Genomic DNA, 21,941 nt, shown 5'->3' on the forward strand with positions numbered 1-21,941 from the left:
TTGATGAGTGTTCTATCATCTCACTGCCCTGATCCACCAAGTAGGTTCTAAATTGATGAATTACTGACTTTTCAAATTAAACTCCATGAAGCAAGTGAGGTTCTGTGCTGCTTCTACTAAATCCACAAGGCCCCAAGCATGGGTGACAACCATGTATCTATATATTACTGGATCAGACGTACCAAGACTTAAAATTATGTCAGATATGCTGATAGTGTGTCCTTTCATTTACCAAATTCCCACCATAAATTCTTAATAACTCTCCACAATATGACCCCAAATGACTTCCATCTCCAAGGCTCTGCACTCTTACTACAGGTTAGCTTCCACCAAACCTCTTGTCTTGTAAGTCCCATTGCCAAAGAAAGTGACCCATACACTTTCTCATACAAAGTGGAAAAATTCCAAGGCACTGTAGATTATAGATCACCCATTACATATCCAATCAATTGGGTGACAGGATCGATAACAGAGGAATGCCTGTTCTAGCCATGGGTAAGCAGGAGGAAAAATAGAGGATACATGGTCAAAGGATAGATGTCCACTAAAATTGATAAAACTATTTTCATAGACATTTCTCTTGGCTATAACAATTTAAATTCGGCTGCTCATAAGTAAGAATCATAATGAGCAGCATTATTAAACAATTTAAGTCCCCAATTTAGTGATTTTAGCTAAATACGTGAACCTTTTAAGGCTACTAATAAAAACTTTATTTGCAAATGTTGACATAATGTTTAAGTCAATATTGAAAGCAACGATAAGCAACTCCTTCGCAGTTATTACCTCTGACCAAGGCATAATAAGAATTCACTTGGACAAATATCTTTCATAACCTACCTAAAAACAGGATAGTTCATAAATTCTCCAAACTGTTCTTTTCTGCTATGGTCAGTCCTTGATCTTTAGCTGCAAAACCTAGTAAACTTTGGCATACTCTAATGCTAGTATCTTAAGTTACCAAAAACCTCTATAAATTTAGCATTATTTCTCAAATCTGGGCAGTTTTCTCATTCTGAATGCTTAAACATTTAGATCACAAATTGAAATACCAGCAGAAAAACATTAATCTTTAGGCAGGTTGCACAGTTAACACATGACAAGAAACTAACAAGAAAATTTAAACATCTAGAACATACAAATACTTGAAAGTATTATGAAGTCTGAACTTAATTGGTACACTTTGCTAAATTATAACAATTCAATTAAAGGAAAACGGACTGCTGTAAGGTTTAATGATTTAAGCTACCTCAAATTTTTCCCAATTCCTGACACCAATATTAGATTTATACAGAAGTTTTATTATAGTAAGAAATAGCTGTTACAGTGAGATCTGCAAACATATACAGAATTATATTTAAATTCATATAGAATAATATTTACATTTTTAAGTTACAACTTTGAAGTTAGAAGATGAAGTATAGCTTAAGTTTTACAACAAAGAAGACAAAAATACACAAGACAAAAATAGAGTTGACAGTAAAAATATAACTATCTGTTCTTGATACAACATGTGGAAATTCTTGTCAGAAAACTACATCTTCTTAATCTGATTGTCCAAATCACTAAAATATGGATGAATCAGTGCCATTTTGCCAGAAATTCGTTTGGCAGGATCATATACTAACATTTTCTGGAGGGGAAAGATAAAAAGAAAAAAGGTTTTTATTTTTAAAATGAACCATTAAAAAAACAAACTCCATAAAGCCTAAACTCCCTACTAATAAGCCTAATAAGCCATAAGCTAATTTTAATGAAAATCTACAGATGAACATTTCCATTAGTTTAATACTAAATCACATAAGTATCTCATCCACTATACTTTATCCTCTAGCTCTAGAATAACCTATTTCTTAAATTATAGGTATCTTGATAACCTTTTTGCTATAAATTATAGTTTAAGATACTAGCATTCAGAAACAGCTTGAAAACCAAAACATACATTTAACAAAGATATCTAGTTAATTATATTTACTTTGAGAAATTGCCGTCTGAGTTATTTACAACATTCCTGAAATGATGGCAACTATAGTGGTTTCTAATGTAGCTTCCAACAAGTTCCAAGTAAAAACAAAACCCAAGGGCAATGTGTTACAAATATAGTTAAAATGAGTCTTTAAATGAGTCCGTCAATCTCGTATTAATTTATACATCACCAGAAAAAGATGAATAAAGTTAAATATTGACCTTAAATTTTATCTTCTGATTTTTGACTTACAGCAATGGTCCTCAACTGGGTGAGACTGCCCTTCAGGGGATACTTGGCAATGTCTGGAGGCATTGTGGATTGTAACCACTGGGTAGAAATTATGTCCATGCACAAGACAGCCTCCAGCAATAAAGAATGACCAGTGGCTAAGGCCCTCTGACTTACAGTATTTAATTTTTGTTTTCTTCATTGAAGTGAAATTCTTTATATTAAAAAAATTACAGATATTAAAAACATAGACTGGGCCCAGAATATGGGAGGTCTTTTACCTCAAATCAGCACTATTGATAACACAAAATGTTGAATAGCAGGTAAAAGACTCTGGACTTCACTGCAAACAATTGGGAAATCTGAGCTGAATTTGGTGGCACAATGATTTATAAAGTGTGAAAGGTGCCCAGAAACGAACTAGAAGATGTATATGATGACATAGCAATAGATTACTTTGTTTAGTAAACTGCCAAAACATTATTTTTTTTCTGGAATCAAGTTTGCAGAGATTTATTATTACTTCCTCCTAAAAGCTCAATATTTAAATACTGTTCTAAAACTAACTTCCTGAAACAAGCCTAGGACATTTTATTTTTTTGTCCCAATACTGTTTTTGTTTCGTTTTTCCTAAGAAAACCACTATTGGGAATGGCAATGTAACAGAAGGGAAACATTTTCAAGAACTACTTCAGTCCTTCTAATGTTTCTGATGTGGAAAGAAGGCACAAAGTAAGAAATGGGAGTTCATGCAGTATAGAAGGTTTTAATAACTAAAAAATGAAGCAACAAAGGGAACACCTTTGACTTGGATAAACTTAAAAGTAGTATGTAATGAGACAAAAAGCTGGAAAGGGAGGCTACTACAAATCAGCAACTTAAATTAAAGGTGTTATTAACCCTGACCTTTCCTTCCCTTCATCTGAAGCTGTCCATCAGATCAAGAAAAACAAAAAATAATGAAAACAACTAATTCACTTAATTCTCAAAGTAAATATCATACTAATTCTCCTCTCAAAATTACTAGGATTTCTTGGTATCTGAAATGAGCTAGTAACATAACCGACATAATAGCTATTTGCCTAAGTATCAATGGCAGTATAAAGGGCACTGCCTACCGAGAGAAGATCCAAGCCATCTTCATCCAAGTTTTTGACATGGGATGATAGGCTTCCTGGTTTCCACTTGGGAAATGTATTCTTATAGTCCTGTAAAGACTCCACCTCTGGCCACACTTCATTGTTGGGGGTACCCAAAGCTCTAAAAGCCATAGTAAAACAAAATATTATTAAAGCATAAATATAATCTTATTTATATTATGTTGCCTTTAAAGTTCTTAACAGCTTAAATAAATAAATAAAAAATACCTGAAAATCCTGAAGAGTTGATCAATTTCTGAATCCCCATGGAAGAGTGGTTTCTTAGTTGCTAATTCTGCAAATATGGTGCCTATACTCCAAATGTCAACTGGAGTCGAATAGCGAGCTGACCCCAGCAACACCTCTGGAGACCTATACCAAAGTGTGACCACCTATGACAGAGCAAATTTCACACTGAGTAAATGTGGTGCATTAACCTACCTCAATGTACACATTTACATTTCATTAGAACTGTCCTTTACAAGGCTGTATGATTGCCTCTGATTATAGTTTGCTTGTACTGCTTACACGCTAAAAACATGAAGAAGTTACATAATAGTTTATTAGTGGTCTAGAGCAGATTATTTTAGTATATATAATTTACCACAATGGTAACAATATCACCTTTAACTTAAAAGTCAACGAGGTCAATGGCATCAGCCATGGGAAAATTATATAATAGGATAAAAATAAGCCAACAAATCCAATGAGATGAGCACGGCTTTAAGTTTTCATGTGGGGACAGTCTTTGGGCTGAAGGGTAGACAACTCCACAGAAGACACTGTTTACCAATACAGACAACATGTGACACATAAAAACGTTTCAGTCAGACAGGTGGTATACACAGCGGTGGTCCCATAAGATTATAATGGAGCTAAAAAAAATTCCTAGAAGTCATAGCCATCCTAATGTCATAGTGCAACACTATGCTTAAAAAAATCATCTAGTGTAGTCTACTAAGTGTACAGTGTTTATAAAGTCTACAGTAACATCCAAGGACTTCACATTTCACTTGCCACTCACTCACTGCCTCACCCAGAACTTTCAAACCTGCTAGCTTCCTAAGTGCCTTATACAGGTGAACCATTTTTTAAAATTTTACAGTGTATGTTGCTGTAGCTTCTATGTTTAGACACATATCATTGTGTTACAACTGACTACAGTATTCAGTACAGTAACATATTGTACAGATTTGTAGTCTAGCAGAAATACCCGACAGCCTAAATATATAGTAGATTATACAATCTAGGTTTGTGTAAGTGCACTGTATGTTTGAGGTGACAAAATGGCTTGCAGATATACTTCTCAAAACACATCCCAGACATTAAGCAACACATGACAATAATCCTATATTGCAAAATCCAACATTCCCTTTCCCTTCAGAAATAACAAATGAAATGCCAAGTCATCAATATAACACTGATGAAACATGACTATATTTATACTCCTAAATGTATCGGAAACAGTACCCCTTAAGCAACAAAACCTATTTTTTAACCAATTTGCTTGTGTATCAGAGAGAAGCCAATCAGGAGACAGACAGAAACCACATGGTGATTGAATGGGGAAAATTAGTACAAAGGATTGTTAACTGTAATGGGATTGAGATAATGAGAGACTGACTAGAATAATGAAAACTCTAAGGGAAACAAGTTCCTCCTGCAATGCTTTTCCAGCACCCCCTAGTGACAAAGCATAACATCTCACCAGCCAGCAAAGGAAAACTATTCAGCGGTTCCAGGTCCATTTTTACATAGCATGCAATGAATGGTGAATGCAGAGCTGAGGCAATAAAACTAAGATGGTCGAGTGGAAATCTTTTTTGAGCATTTCTTTCTTGACTTAAAAAACAAATATGGAAGACAATCCAGCAATCACATATTCAAAAGCACCAAAAACACATGATTCTCCATACCTCATGTGTATATACTCTAATAGGTATTCCAAAAGCTCTGGCAAGGCCAAAATCAGCCAGTTTAATTGTTCCTTTGTCATCAATCAATAGATTTTGAGGTTTTAAGTCTCTGTGTAGAACTCTTCTAGAGTGACAAAACACAATCCCTTGTAGGATTTGGTACAAATAACTCTGGAAGAAGAAAATATGTTAGAAGCTTAACTGCATAGCACGTAATGATTTTCTAAATAACCTTGGTGAGTTTGTTTCAAAGAAAGAAGAAATTATAATACAGGGAAATAATTTAACTACCAAAAAGCTTTTAGGACTTCTGAGATGAACAAGAAGCATTTGAAAGGTTGAAAAGCCTATTTATATGCAACATATCATACTTGTAAACTAAGACAAAGATATTCATCTTATGCACACATCTATATCCATATGAATTCGTTTTGTCTTCTTTTACTTATTTTTTGGTCCCTCATGCTTTAAGTCACAAGTTAGTTTTCTGTAGAGAAAGTTTCTTACTATACACTGATAACAATTCTATTTCTATCTTGAATAAATTTGGTCTTGACTTCTATCTTTTATCTTTACATATTTATTTCCTCTTTGGAGACATTGGTCAGATCCCCCCAAAAATGACAATGAGAATATTATAATTATGTTTAAATAAACACAATGATCAGAAAAAACTGTTTAGTAGTTCAGAGTTGTTTTATAAGACAACTGGAAGAATGCTTTGCTCAAGCTGGTATAAGGATAAAACACTTTCATTTTATACACTTCATCACTTTTAAACAATTGTGTATACATGTATAGTTTAATAGTATGTAATGTCTATAATATTTAATCAAAACATATTCAAAATCAGAAAAAAATAAAACCACCTACCAACACCACTTGCCCCAGGCATTTGTTACTTTGTTGTACACATTTACAAATAAAGACCAGAATACCCTAGGGCAGTGGTCGGCAGAATCATCTAGTAAAAATAGTTCCTATTAACAATATAATCTCTGGACTGTGGGAATAAAATAAAATACTCTTTTCTTCCTCACTCTACTTTCTAACACTTTACCCAAGCATACTCCCACAAAACACAGGTGAAATACAGAGTAGACCCTTTATATTCACAGTGAATGAATAGTAATAAAATTAGACAAGCGTCTTACCTTAACAAGTGCAGCATCCATGAACTGACCAGGAGGGATAGAATCCAAGTATTTTTTTAGATCCATGGAAAGGTATTCAAAGATGAGATATAACCTGGAATCTTGCATGAGCACATCTTGAAGACTAAAAAAAATAAAACAATTATATGAAAAAAAATAATAAACATTTTTGACCGCTCTAAAATGACATTTTGACCATTCCAAAATGACATTTCTAAGCTGACTGTTGTTCAGAGCTTGGATTTTCCATTAAAGTAAATTATTGAAATAAATTTAAAGTAGTATCTGAACTTAATTGTTGCTCACTATATCCAGTCTACCTAAATTCAGTTAAATACTAACTTGGACCTTTAGAAAGACAACCCACCCCAAAACACCAGCCCACATATTTAAAACGGAAGAAACTTTTCTTTTTCATCTAACCTAGCTTCCTGTCTTAGGACTCTGATTAAGGGATCTTTAAGGACCAGAGCTTTGAATGAGAGTTGACAAAGCTCAGTAAAAAGGTCTTCCTTTTCTCTCACATCCAGTTTACCTTGATCTTTCAGCCCCAATTACTAATCTCTATGACCAAGCTCTTTTAACTTTGTTCCTGCTTTAACAGCCTATTTTTCCTATGTCCAGCATTCTCAATTAACAAAAATAATAGAGTTCTATTCCACTCAGCAAGGTTACACAAAAATTAAGCAAATGTAAATATTTCCACATTGAAATGCACATTTTAAATAGTATGCGGGAAATGGTTTAAATCCAGATATTATACCATACCTGACTATATTTGGATGACGAAGTTCTTTTAATAGAGAAATTTCCCGAATTGCCGTACTAGGAACCCCTTCCTCTTCACTTTCTAGTCTGATTTTCTTCATGGCTACTATTTGACCTGTAGTTTTGTGTCTACCCTTATACACAACTCCATAGGTACCTGAAATAGACAAAGTAAATGTCTGCTATGGGATACCCCTCCATGAACTAAGCAAGGTTTTAAAAATGATTGAGTCCCATAAGGTGTCACATGATGGAAATGTCTGCTGTGTCCAGATAGGAAGTATCTTACTCATAATTATACCCTTAGCACTTACAAAAAGAAATTGAGGATACCTCAACCTACTGCATCTACAATTGAAAAATACAATTCATGTAGTCATCACAAGTTTCCATACATTTAAATTACCAGTAATTTTCCAGCACATATTAGAGAAGAAAATGTATACTTTGCAAACTGAAATTTATCTCTTATCTTATATCCTACCCCCGATAACATAGGCAAAAATACAATGTAAAGATTTGGGCTCAAGAAATATTTCTAACAGGGGTCACTGTGACACTTTCAGAAAACTCTGTAAAAGGTTCTCTATGAATTTCAAATAGTTAATAACCCTCATACAGAAAAGAATGTTCCTCAAACAGTACCTACATAAATTGGATCAGGTAGTAAATTATTTTGTATAAGCTATATCATTTGTCCTTGAAGAGTTTAGAATGTCATACCAACACTCATTTTCAGGGGGCTCAAGTGGTTAGAGCGTGGGCCCTCAGACAGAAGAGTCGAGTTCATTTATTGGTCAAGAGCAAGTACTTGGGTTGCAGGTTTGATCCCTGGCCTCTAGGTGCACACAGGGGGCAACTAAGCAATGTCACACTGATGTCTTGATGTCTCTCTCTCCTCTCCCTCCCTTCCACTCTCTCTAAAAAAGATCAATGGAAAAACAACCTTGGGCCAAGACAGTGTGGCTCAGAGGTTGAGAGTTGACCTATGAACCAGGAGGTGTCAGTTCAATTCCCAGTCAGGGCACATGCCAGGGTTGCAGGCTTAATCCCCAATAGGGGGGCATGCAGAAAGCAACTGATCAATGACTCTCATCATTGATGTTTCTCTCTCCCTCTCCCTTCCCCTCTGAAATCAATAAAAATATATTTAAAAAAATATCCTTGGGTGAGGATTAACAAAATAAAACAAATCAATCTTAAGATATTCTGTTGGGGGAGAGGGGAAGAGACAAAGGGGCATTTTTATCCCCATTTATAGCATATAGATAAAAACTTTCTTTAAAAACCTCTAATGAAATTACTATAGATAAGGAATGAATGATTGTATATTACTAGAGGCCCGGTGCATGAATTCACACACGGGTGGAGTTCCTCGGCCTGGCCAGTGATCAGGCCTATTGGAGGGCGGCCAGCAACAGGGAGGGACCACGGGAGGTTGGCCGGCTGGTCCTCCCATAGGGGCTGATCTGGGGGGCCGGGTGGGCCAGAGGGGGGAGGGGCCACAAGAAGTTGGCCAGCAGGGCGCCCCATCGGGGTTAAATGGGGAGCTGGGTGGGCAGGGTCATGGGAGGTTGGCTGGCCAGGGGGGAGGGGCAGTGGGAGGTTGGCTATGGGAGTGCACTGACCACCAGAGGGCAGCTCCTGCGATGAGTGTCTGCCCCCTGGGGGTCAGTGTGCACCATAGCACCTGGTTGACTGGTCATTCTGGTTGTTCAGTCATAAGGGTTGCTTAGGCTTTTATATATGTAGATTGGTTTTAAAGCAGCTTAAATATGTACACATGACAAATCATTTCAACCTAGGGTAACTAAATAAAAAGTTTATTTAAATTAGGTTAATAGTGAATTACCTAAACCAGTTCAGACAATTTAGGTAAAAATATTTATCACCTTAAAAATAATTTTAGTCCTAGCCGGCTTGGCTCAGTGGATAGAGCATCAGCCTGCGGACTGAAGGGTTCCATGTTCGATTCCGGCCAAGGGCACATGTCTGGGTTGCAGGCTTGATCCCCAGCAGGAGGGTGTGCAGGAGGCAGCCAATCAATGATTCTCTCTCAACATGGATGTTGCTATCTCTCTCTCCTCCCTTCCTCTCTGAAATCAATCAAGAAATATATTTAAAATAAATAATTTATTTTAGGCGACTAAAAGTATATTATGAAACTTAACATAATTCTACTGACCTAACTTCTCCCCCCAACATATATATAAGACGTCAATAATCAATACTTACCAAAATAGAAATACTGTTTTAATTAGAATATTGTTTAGTAGTAGGTATAAGATTATTGGGCAGGGAGGTTGTCAGGGAATCATCATATTAATTTCAATTCTCTTGAAATGTGAACATTTTTGTTATTTTTGTGTTTAAATTATTATATAAAGAACATATCTATAATAATAAAAGTGTAATATGCTAATTAGACCAGACAGCCGAACCACCTTCCGGAAGTCCTTTCTGAGGAAGCCGGGGCTGCGAGAGCTGAGCCCCTTGAACAAATTTTGTGCATCAGGCCTCTAGTATATATATACTGATGCACATTAGTAGTGAAAGGTACTTTAAAGGTTGGATTTTAATAAATATTTACACGTTTTTATGTCACAGAAGTTATAGCATCATTGGGTCATTTAAAACTTTTACATGAAAAAGCACTCACCTTCTCCAATTTTCTCTATTTTGGTATAGTCATCCATAGTCAATCAACAGTTATGGCAGATGCTAAAATGAGAGGAAAAAATTATTTGATTATATGCCACTAATTCAAATGGTGGTTTTAAGTTATTAATGAGATACTATATTAAAGCATTTTCCACAGAGCCTGATGCAATATTAATTTTCCACAAATATTAGTTATTATATTAAAGCAATATTTGTAAGGGAAATGACTCATGCAATAAAACATTCCCACAATTTCTTAGCTCCTTCAATGCTGGAAATATTTGTATATCTTACACCAGTGACTTAGCTTCTAATCAAATAAATCTTCAAATTCACACATCAATTTATCTATCCTTCCCAAACAAAAACCAGAAATATGTTTCTTTATGGAACACTTCTAAGGAGCACCATTGTGTACCATTATACTCAGGTATTTCAACAAATAATGTTATTTGACTGAATTTTTTACTGCTTTATGATTTTATGAAGATAACTGTAAGACATGAGTAGGGAGCTAAAATGTGCTCATGCATTAGAAAAAATTGTTAGAAGCTTAAGTGTTTATATTGCTCAAGTGAGTTTTCATCTTTCTCCTGTTTTTAGCAGTCACATACACAAACATGAGTAAGACACTTTCAAGGCAATTTTGAAAGAGTAGGAAATATCACTTAGCACCCTACAGGAAAAAGGTGTGATTCCACAGATAATTATGAATCTTAAGAACAAAGTACAAAACCAAACCTATACTTGAATCACAAAGAATGGTTAAAAAAGAAAAAAAAAAGTTGAAATGCTGCTGGACAACCACTCAAGGCTGCCTCAGCAAATTTGCCAATGAAACTTGAGAAAATTAAGGTAATTATGCTTTGGGCTTCTAACACACCCATCACTGATAAGATCCTATGTAAGTCACTGAGTAACTCCCCTCAAGTTCTATTTCTCACATTCATCTTCAAAACCATTCCGGAAATAAGTAGAGAGAAGTCATCTTTTTAAGTCAGTTTTTTTTTTTTTTTTTAATCAACAAACTTGGACTACACTGGCCATCCGTGCCCATGTTAAAAATGTTTAATTTCACGAAATGGCCATGTGCGACTAAGATAGTTCGCTTTCCTTCCATATCCAGATGTCATGTCCAATGCACAATACATCTGTTGAGCTCGCTTCGAACAAACTGCTAAAAGACGACCTCCGTTTCAAAGCTGCATCCCATGCCTCCGTTTTCCCGTTGTAACATTGCAAAATAGAGGGTGAGCAAGCTCGGGCCTTGGGAGCGCCTCCTAGAGCTCGGTCCTGGGAGCTGCAGCACGTAAACCACCCCCGGCTTCACCATCCCCCCGGGTCTTTCAAAGAAGGTCGTGCAACATTAGTGCTAAATAAAGAAGGATTCCAGGCTATTAAAACCCACATATGCATCTATCTCTCGGCATTTCTTAGTTGATCACTTTTTGCTAATTCCATAGTTGATAGCATTACCACCAAGCATCAAATAAAAACGAAAAAGACACACAAGTTCCCTCTGGCTCTGGGCCTTGGCTAAATGTTCTTAAAAGCTGTAGGGGCGGGAGGCCATATGGACACAGAGGCAGGTCAGAGGAGGCCCACAGTGAGTTCCTCGGGGCGGCTTTCCGGGGGGCCTGGAAGGAAGGAAGGACCGGCGTGGGGGGGCCTGGCCCAAGTGCGGCCTGGCTTGTATCACCCCCGGAGCAGAGCGCCAAGGACCCAGCCCCGACCTGGCACTGCCCTGGGCGAACGCGGTCGAGACCAAACAAAGCACGGGCTCGGCTTCAACCGGTGACCGAAAGCCTCCGTAACCAGGTGAGCGGCCTCCTCCTGACAACAGCCGCCCGCGACCCCAGAGGGCCGCCGCTCGGATGCCCGGGGCAGCCCTGCGCTCCCCGGAGTAGCCCGCCCGCCCGCCCGCTCCGCGCTCCCCCAGGGGTCCCAGGGGAAGGCCACGGCCCAGCGCCCCCGCCGGGCCCCACGCAGACCCCAGCTGCCCCGCCAGCCTCCGCAGGGCCACCCGATTCCTCCCAGCTCCCCCTCCGAGCGCCCTGAGTCGGCCCCTGTGGATCCCGCAGGCATGACCCCGACCCCAGCCACTCTACCCGGCAAGCGACCCCGCGGCGAAAGCGGCGGCGGCGACCACGTCGGCGTCGCTTGGTCCTCAACTTCCCAGACCCAGCTCTGAAGCTAAGTGCGAGCAGTTTCAAACTCGCCGCGCTAAAGGGCCCCGCATCCACCAATCAGGCGACCCGTAGACTTTCAAAGGAGCCAATCAGAGCCCAGTCGCGCTGGGGCTGGGCTCCCCCCGTGGCTAGAGCGCGAAAGGAAAGGAAAACGGCGGCTGCAGAAAAAGCAGGCGGGCGGGCGCCAACTGAGCCTGCGCGCAAGCTCTAGGTCTTTCTTCCCGTGGGAGCATCGTCCCACTGTTTCTCGTCACCAGAAACTGTTCTTTTTGTTTGTTTGTTTTTTTCACCTGCCAATATTAGCACAATTAACATTTAGTGTACACAAATAGCTCATCACAAAAGTGATACTGCACTTGCATCCAGATTCCATTCCTTTCACTGTTAATGCTTAAAGCCTCCAGTACATTGATGTTTTTCTAAACAGATGACTTTCAGGCTGGGCCGAAGGAAGATAAGGGAACCAGAAAACCTCTATACATACAATACATAGACACAGACGACAGAGTGATGATAGCCACAGGGAAAGGGGGTGAGAGGTTAGGTGGAGGTGGGCAAAGGCAGGGGAAATGAGGATGGAAAGTCTCTCTCTCTCTCTCTCCCTCTCCCTTCATCTCTGAAATCAATAAAAATATATTTTTAAAAATATCCTTGAGTGAGGATTAACAAAAACAAAATAAAACAAACCAACTTTAAGATATTATGTTGCGGGAGAGGGGAAGAGCCAAAGAGATATTTTTATCCTCCATTTATACCATATAGACAAAATCATTCTTTATTTTGATGGGGAGTGCATTGAATCTGTAGATTGCTTTGGGTAGTATGGACATTTTAATGATGTTGATTCTACCAATCCATGAACATGGTATGTTCTGCCATCTGTTTACATCTTCCTCTATCTCTTTTTTCAGTGTCCTGTAGTTTTCTGCGTATAGGTGTTTTACCTCAAAATCATTCTTTAAAAACCTCTAATGAAATTACTATAAGTAGGGAATTAATGATTATATATTATTGGTTTTAAAGCAGCTTAAATATGTACACATGAAAGATCATTTCAACCTAGGGTAACTAAATAAAAAGTTTATTTAAATTAGATTAATAGTGAATTATCTAAACCAGTTCAGACAATTTAAGTAAAAATATTTATCATCTTAAAAATAATTTTAGGTGACTGAAAGTATGTTATGAAACTTAACATAATTCTACTGACCTAACTTCTCTCCCCAACACATATGTAAGACAATCAACAATCAATACTTATCAAAGTAGAAATTTTGTTTTAGTTAGAATATTGCTTGTGGCGATAATGTTTATTGAGTTGTACACTTGAAACCTATATGGTTTTATGAACCAATGTCACCCCAATAAATTTATAAAAAGAAGATAATGGAAAACTCGAAGACAATGTAAAGAATAAATATGTAATATATATAACCATGCTTTGTTTTTACCTCACTTGTTATTATATTTTTTATGTATTTAAAATTTTTACTTATTTAAAAATTAAGAGCAAAATATTACATTTTTAAATTTTGAAATATTTTCACATCAGTATTTTAAATGTCATTTAAAAGAAAAATAAATCAATTCTATAAGGGAAGAAAAAGAAATCTAAATTATACTTTAAATAACCCAGTATCAAAAACTCTTTCTTTCATTGCACTCTTCCATATCTTTAAGAGAGATTTCTGCACTTGAACATCATTCTTAAATTCTGAAGAAAATAAAAGAATAAAATAGAACTGCAGATAATAAGAGTCCCCTAGTAAGGATTTCTCTTTGCAGAACAAAGACTGATTAGCGTGACCTCTTACTAATATGTATTAAATGACCCAGATTAGGATAAGGAATAGAACTAGTATATCACATGCATTTAAGTGTTTAATACATTTTCACACAATGAGTAGCATCTGTCATCTGACCCCTTATGTGGCACAAATTTTATGTTCCTAGGTGACAGAGGCAGAGCATTCATAGTGGAGATAGGAGTTTGGAAAATCTGTCTGAAACTAACAACTTATAAAACTTACTTTTAAAATCCCAAATTCGCATTTTAAATAAAACTCCACTACCCCAGAGAAATGCTCTAGGAAAGAAGTCTATTCCCTGCCAGGTTAGGTACTAACTTTAGAGATAGATAGATGATAGATGATAGATAGATAGATAGATAGATAGATAGATATAGTGATAGATATATCTATCTCTATATCTTTCTTTCCTTCTCTCTGGGAGGCCTAAGCCACAAATTTAATTTTTTATCATCTTAAAACAGGCAGTAATTCATTATATCCACTTTACATTCAACATAAAGAAGACCACAAGCTTCCACAGCTGTGATGCTAGATTTTTAAATTTAACTCAGTTATCTTTGTTTTTGAAGTTTCGGGGTTTATTGTAAATTCATGCTATTGTAAATCCATGCTACGGTTTATTACACTTTGGGCCCACTTGTATTCAGTGTTTCTAAAGTGCAATGCAGTGTTTTATAGACAGAAAAATGAATCAGATACAATTCCTGTTACAGGCGTGGGGTGGGAAAACACAATGGTTATTTAGAATTCTCTTCTGGCACTTATGTTGTAAACTGCTATAAGGTGATATGAGAACATAGAGGAGGAGATTACTAATTCAAACAGAGGGAGTGACATTTGAACAAACAATAGAGAAAATTTTATATTTTGGTAAACTCCATTTAAAAGGAAAAGGAAAGATCAGTTAGGACTGAGCACAAAGTTTTTGTTTTGTTTTTAGACCTAAGTATTGCTGTGGACTGAATTGTAGCCCCTCCTCCCCCAAGAAATTAATATATTGAAGCTCCAAATCCTAACGTGATGCTATTTAGAGGTAGAGGTTTGGGGGAGATGATTAGGATTAAATAAGACCGTGAAGTTGAAGTCCTTACTATGGGATTAGTCCTTTTATATCAAAAAGACATCAGAGAGCTCAATTATGTGAAGACAGGGCAAGAGGGTTCCATGTGAAAGCCAGGAAGAGAGCTCTCATCAGACTCAACCATCCTGGCACCTTGATGGCAGACTTCTAGCCTCCAGAACTGGGAGGAAATTACCTTCTGTTGTTTAAGCCACCCAGTCTGTGCTATTGTGTTATGGCAGCCCAATGGACTAATATCGTGGTTGGCAAACCGCGGCTCGAGAGCCACATGCGGCTCTTTGGCCCCTTAAGTGTGGCTCTTCCACAAAATACCACGGCCTGGGCGAGTCTATTTTGAAGAAGTGGCGTTAGAAGAAGTTTAAGTTTAAAAAATTTGGCTCTCAAAAGAAATTTCAATCGTTGTACTGTTGATATTTGGCTCTGTTGACTAATGAGTTTGCTGACCACTGGACTAACACAACTATTTTTTTCAGATAAAAATTATTGAGAAACAGTTGCTTGCAACCATAGTAGTCCCCTCCGTATTAGTCATTTTGCTTTCCAGGGCTTCAGTGACCTACAGTCTACCATGGTCCAAAAATATTACATGGAAATTTCCAGAAATAAACAATTCCTAAGTTTTAAAACACACGCCGTTCTGAGCAATGATGAGATCTCGCGTGGTCCCTCCCACACAGACGAGAACCATCCTTTGTCCGCACGCCATGCTCCCCACGCCCAGTTAGTTGGTCACTCAGTAGCCATCTTTTTTTTTAAAAATATATTTTATTGAGTATTTTTACAGAGAGGAAGGGAGAGGGATAGAGAGTTAGAAACATCGATGAGAGAGAAACATCGATCAGCTGCCTCCTGCACGCCCCCCATTGGGGATGTGCCTGCAACCCAGGTACATGCCCTTGACCAGAATCGAACCCAGGACCCTTTGGTCTGCATGCCGATGCTCTATCCATTGAGCCACACTGGTTAGGGCATCAGTAGCCATTTTGCTGAGCAGATCGGCTGTCATGGTATCGCAGCACTTGTGTCCAGGTAGCTATTATTTTACCAAAAGTGGCCCAAAGCCCAAGAGTCGTGATGCTGGCCATTTGGACATTGGCCAAGGAGAAGCCATAAAGTGTTTCCTTTAGTGAAAATGTGGAAGTTCTGGAACTTTATCGGGAAAGAAAGAAAAAAAGTATGCTGAGGTTGCTAAGATCTACGGAGGCAGGAAAAAGAAACTCGGGCTAGTTTTGCTGTCGCACCTCAAACTGCAAAAGTGATGGCCACAGTGTGTGGTAAGTGCTTAGCTAAGATGAAAAAGACATTATACTTTATCATAGGTATCTGTGTGTAAAAACTATATATATATAAAAGTGTCAGTACTGTTCGAAGTTTCAGGCATCTGCTGGAAGTCTTGGAACATACCCCTGCAAATAAGGGACGACTACTGTACATAAAATACCCTGGAAAGTGATGCCAGAAACTAATAACAATGGGCTTCTGTGAAGTAAAAGAGTGACAGGCACAGAGGTGGCAGGAAGACTGCCTGGGCCCAAATCCTTTGTGTAAGTCCTGCCTCCTGCCCTTATCTGTCTGTGGCTTTGGGCAAGTCACTTCGTTTCTCTGTGCTTCATGTATTCAATAATAGTACCTAGTTGTGTCATGTTGAGTATAAAATGAAGTAATCCATGTAACATTTACTAGTACTTAGATCAATGCCCAGCCCGCAGTCGGCACTTCATTCATTTGATTTTTCCCAAAGATGTTGATCACTTTCTATCCCTCACAAAAAGAGCTCTCTCTGGTGCTAGGCGCTGGAACAGAGACTTGAGTAAATTGCTGGGGAGTCGAGACAGGGGGAAGGATTCTGGAGGAGGCAGATAAGGCTTCATCACTGACAAGATCCATGTGCTGGGCTGTGTAGAAAAGCTGATGTCAGTGTAAATGGGAATTGAAGGAGAGGAGCCTGGGTAGGGAACAGCAAAGGGAACAGCAGTGCCAGAGAGGTACAGGCTTACCTGGGACTTACAAAAGGAGCTTGGTAAAGCTCAACAAATGGTGCATTTGAAGTAATTCTTGGAATCCTATCTAATAAAAGGGTAATATGCAAATTAACCATCACTCCGTCACAAAGATGGCGGCGCCCATAGTCACAAGATGGTGGCGCCCAGTCCTCTCAGCCCCGCCAGAGTCCCCCAGTCCTGGGGGGTGTGGCCACTGAGAGTGGGCAGCGTGAGCGGCCTGGTGCAATGCTTGCTTCACCACCGCGGCGACCAGGCAAGGGTTCCATGCCTGACCGCGGACGGGCCTCTGGGCTGTGGAGAGCCTCTGGGCAGCAGGCGTGGAGTGGCCAGGCCCTGCAGAGAGCTACTGGTGCACAGATTCGTGCACAGGGCTACTAGTATGAATATAATTTGGCAAATAGAAATGGAAGAAGGAATTTGGTGGGGTGAGGATGACTATGTAGGTGGCATTCTCAATAGAAAGAGGAGAAACAGGGCAGGTTTGGAGAACATCCAGTAGTAAATTGGGCTGGAGGTTAAGAGCCAGAAGAGGGAGTTAAGCGTAGAAGGGAGGGAAGGAGAGTTGGATTCATATTGTGAAGAGTTTTGGAAGTCACTGTGGGGAGGTTTACCGGCAGCACTTCAAGCAGCCCAATGAGAACAACTAAAGGTTTTGATATATTGAGCAGGGGAGTGAGTGATAGGATTACATTCTCCCTTTAAACAGATTAATCTGGCAGAAATGTGTGAAGAGAGAGGAGCATTAATGCCAGTTCAAAGGTCATTTCCTGCAGGAGTTCTTGATGTCTGAGACTGGGACCAACTCTGTAAAGCTGATATTTATAAATCTACATATACTTGTGTGTGTGTGTGTGTGTGTGTGTGTGTGTGTGTGTGTGACAGAGAGAGAGAGAGAGAGAGAGAGAGAGAGAGAGTGCTCTGGAGGTAATGAGGTAAGGAGACTATGACTATGATTCCACTAGAGGGTAGTAGAGACAAATTGGTAAGATTGATGAAGCTATTATCCAAGTATCAAGCCAAGTATTTTTTTTTCTTGTTTATATTTTGTAATGATTGCAAACACAATTCAATTATTCCATGGCTAAGAAAGATATGACAAGTACATTTAGTGAAATGTAGCTCTAGACCAGTTAGTACATTTTTATAAGTCAATAAAGCTGAATTGGCAAGACCAGAAAACTAGTTGACATTTAGCCTTTTTACAATAACCAATGTCTTATTATGGCCTTGAATGGAAACTTTTCTTTTCAATTGAATATTACATCCAAGTCTCTCATTGATTAAAGTACAAGAAGAAAAAGAAGAAGGAGAAAGAAATATTGGTAAAAGTTAATTCTGGTTTGTACTCTTGGTTAGATAATGTAAGTTGAAAAAAGCTTATCTTTGGTATACTTATTTACAGTTAATATTCTAAAATATATATTGCTATGTTATATATATATTGCTATATTTTATACACATACATACATTCTTTTGAAAAGCAACACAGCAATAAAGAGCTATAATGCCCATACTGGTTGGTTTTTTTTTTGTTTTTTTTAACAATTAATATACACTTTAACATTATTTTATCCCAAGGAAAAAATTCTATATGAATAAAAGTTATATACTTGAAAAAAATTATTACAACATTTTTGGTAATAAAAATTCAGAGGCAGCCTAGATGTCTAGGAGGGAAATGGTTAAATAGGTAATTTTCACATTTCCTTTAATCAAATACCACACACCCAGACACATACACTGTGATTGTAGGGTTAGAAAAGCATGACTTACACTAGAAGGAAATCGACACAGAATTGTTCTCATAGTGTGATGGGATGCGTGGTCAATTTAAAAACATTATCATCCAACGAGTTTTTATGTTGTCTTTACAATATCCACACACCAAAGAGAATATATACTGCAGCTAATAACATTTACCTACAATTTTAAGATACTGCCATTTAACTTAACACTTTCAAGCCTTCACAATGCAAAGATCACTATACAGTCAACCTTTAGTCAGAATAATTCTCAATTACCTTAACTTGTTAAAATAGTGTCTAAACACTTGCAAAGGCAATAATCATAGCATTTATAGACTAATAATATATTAGAGTTGATGGAGCTTTACAGATCATCTAATGAGAAAGGAAGAGAATGTTAAGGAGATTAAATGTTTATATTCCCCCATTTCCTGAGCTTTGTGTATTTGTTTTATTTAAGCTTTTGATAATAAACAGTGTAACTCTGTCAATATGTAGGAAATTATTTGTGTGTGTGTGTGTGTGTGTGTGTGTGTAGATAAATAGATAAATCAGTTTAAATGTTTCAGTATGGTAATAATAGCTACTACTACTTTATATAACATTCAGAGTTACTCCATGAACTGTGCTAAGAACTTTAAATAGACTATCTTTAAAGATGCCGCAATCCATTTTGTGAAGATCCAGCTTCAGATGAGGAAACTGAGATCTAGAGAGCTTGAATTATTAGCCCAGTGTCAGACAGCTAGTGAGAGGCAGAATGGAGACTTGAATCCAGGATTTTCTAACTCCAAAGCCCAGCTTCTCTACCATTGTGCAACATTCCACTTATGTGCAATAAAATAAAAGTCACTCTATTAAGATGATAAAATTTTGGAAATATTGACACCAATTTTAGTAAATAGGAATTATATATTTAGTCCTCTTATACTAAGTATCTTAATGATAACTTCATTCCCATTGGTGACTCCTTAAAGAAGAGAAGTATATCATTTGCTTGAAACAAGAATGTGATTAAACAAGATTGAATCATTGATCAATAGTAGAGCATTTAAAATATTTGTTCATTATTCTTGGAACAACACAATTTTAAGCTCCAGATGAAAGGGATAAAAGCATTTAGAGCCCATTCTCAAATAACTGTAGGTCCAGCTTTTCTCCCATCAGTAGAATTTTCCACTCAAGATGCATGGTCATTTTCGGTGTTTTTGTGGGAATAGGTTGCTGATGCCTTAAGAACACAGAAGTGGATTAACATTGTCCTTGTTTCTTGACACACTCTCATAATTGGTGCATTTATGGCCATCTTTATTCATATAATTATTAATTTATAGTAATAATGTAATAAGTACCCATGAAACCACACCCAACATTAAAACTGGGACCATAACAAAAGCTTACGTGTGTGATCCTCTTTGCATCATCGCATTCTGCCACCACCCAACCCTAGCTAACTGCCATCCAAATCATCACTTTTGCTTGCATTTTTAGTTTTGTCTCTTATCTGTACAACTTAAGGAATGTGCATGTGTGCATGTGTAGTTCCCTTCAACTTTTTATTTAAAAAATGTAAAGCTAAAAAAGTTGAGTAGTAACAATAAAACCCATATATCCTTCACCCAGATGCACCGATTGTTATCATTTTGTCAAATTTGTTATTCCTTTATCTTCTCCCTCCCTTCAAGAGTCAGTACTGAACTAGTTCAGTGAGTGAGCTTGGAAGTGAATCTTCTGCCAGGATTTGAGTATGAAGTTGTACTTGTCCAGGAATTTGTACATTGGGTCCAATTTTCCAAATTGTTGGCATACAAGGGGTAATAGTGTTCTCATGACATTTTTACATCTCCAATATTTCTATATAATGTTTTAATTAATAATACTCCTTATTTGTAGTGTCTCTCTCTTTTTTTTCTAGTATAATCTTGTCAGAGGTTTGTCATTTTGTTGTTTTTTTAAGAACTGATGTTTGGTTTGTTAACATTCTTTCTTATATATTATTTTTATAATTATTGATTCTGCTCTTATTTGTATTTTCTCTTTCTTCTGAAGCATTAACTTTTAGCACCTGGTCTTTCCTAATACAAGTATTAATATCTAAAATGACTCTCATAACATCACTATTGTTGTATCCTATAAGCTTTGTTATATACTGTTTTAATTTTTGAACATATTGAATATAGTAAAAATAACTGTTTAAATGTGATTTTCTGCTAATTCTAACATCTATGTCAGCTCTACTTCATTTCCAGTTGAGTTATTTTCTTCAATATTGGTTGTATTTTCCTGCTTCTTTGCATGCCTGATAATTTTTTACTGTGTCAGACATTATGAATTTTACCTTTTTGTGGGCTGGATACTTTTCTATTCCTATAAACATTTCTGAGATTCATTCTGAGATGCAGGTAACTTCCTTGGAAACAGTTTGATCCTTTCTAGTCCCGCTTTTATAATTTGTTGGGCAGGACCAGAGAGCTGTGTTTAGTCTAGGGCTAATTATTTCCCATTTCTGAGGCAAGACCCTTTTGAATACTCTTCCTCTTATCTCAGAAATTATGTGGTTTTCTAGTATGGAAGTTGGAAGCAGACACTATTCCCAGTCCTGAATGAGCAACAGGTACTATTCCCTTTAATCCTTTTTGGGTGATTGTGTCAGGGTTCTCCAGAGAATTAGAACCAATAGAATGCATATATGTATTATTTCATGCAATACAATAATATAGTGTACAAAATGATATAATAATAGCAGGACCAATATAATATATATGTCATATTATATATAATATTATTATAAGGAATTATAATTATCATTGTATTGCTTAATTATATTATTACTAGAGGCCCGGTGCACGAATTCGTGCACGGGTGGGGTCTCTCGGCCTGGCCAGCGATTGGGGCTGATGGGGCTGTTTCGCCTAGTCTGGGGGGAGGGCCGCAGGAGGTTGGCGGGCCAGCCCCAATCAGGGCCAATCGGGCAGCCAGCCAGGGGGAGGGACTGTGGGAGGTTGGCTGTGGGAGCGCACTGACCACCAGGGGGCAGCTACTGCATTCAGCGTCTGCCGCCTGGTGGTCAGTGTGCATCATAGCAACCAGTCAATCGGTTGTTCAGTTTCTTAGGCTTTTACATATATAGACTAGAGGCCCAGTGCACGAAATTCGTGCACTGGGGGGAGGGGGAGTCCCTTAGCCCAGTCTGCACCCTCTTGCAGTCCGGGAGCCCTCGGGGGATGTCCTAAGCCATCAGTTGGACATCCTTAGCACTGCTGCAGAGGACAGAGAG

General features: G+C 37.9%; 1 protein-coding gene across 2 annotated transcripts; it reads right to left on the reverse strand.

Moving 5' to 3' along the window:
• Nucleotides 1-1,297: 1,297 nt before the first annotated feature.
• On the reverse strand, nt 1,298-12,096 carry CDK1 (cyclin dependent kinase 1). Of its 2 annotated transcripts, XM_008145475.3 has the most exons (8): nt 11,944-12,096; nt 9,834-9,895; nt 7,175-7,331; nt 6,407-6,530; nt 5,253-5,423; nt 3,565-3,728; nt 3,316-3,457; nt 1,298-1,633 (listed from the first exon to the last, which is right to left on the reverse strand). In XM_008145475.3, the coding sequence occupies exons 2-8, from the start codon at nt 9,868-9,870 to the stop codon at nt 1,535-1,537; spliced, it is 894 nt and encodes a 297-aa protein (XP_008143697.1). In that variant the 5' UTR covers nt 9,871-9,895; nt 11,944-12,096; the 3' UTR covers nt 1,298-1,534. The 2 variants fall into 2 exon arrangements, with proteins under 2 accessions (XP_008143697.1, XP_054584912.1); XM_054728937.1 differs by lacking the exons at nt 9,834-9,895; nt 11,944-12,096 and adding an exon at nt 9,067-9,117.
• Between the last annotated feature and the right edge of the window lie 9,845 nt (nt 12,097-21,941).

The sequence above is a fragment of the Eptesicus fuscus genome, chromosome 17 (assembly GCF_027574615.1).
Source record: "Eptesicus fuscus isolate TK198812 chromosome 17, DD_ASM_mEF_20220401, whole genome shotgun sequence".
Taxonomy (NCBI): domain Eukaryota; kingdom Metazoa; phylum Chordata; class Mammalia; order Chiroptera; family Vespertilionidae; genus Eptesicus; species Eptesicus fuscus.

Bases quoted from the DNA above. Each gene is read 5' to 3' on its own strand.
- CDK1 (XM_008145475.3), bottom strand. From the start codon at position 9,870: ATGGATGACTATACCAAAATAGAGAAAATTGGAGAAG. The intron at 5,424-6,406 runs GTAAGACGCTTG...TTCTTCTTCCAG, and splicing joins TGGATGCTGCACTTGTTAAG to AGTTATTTGTACCAAATCCT. The intron at 3,458-3,564 runs GTATTTTTTATT...TATGGCTTTTAG, and splicing joins CAACTCTTCAGGATTTTCAG to AGCTTTGGGTACCCCCAACA.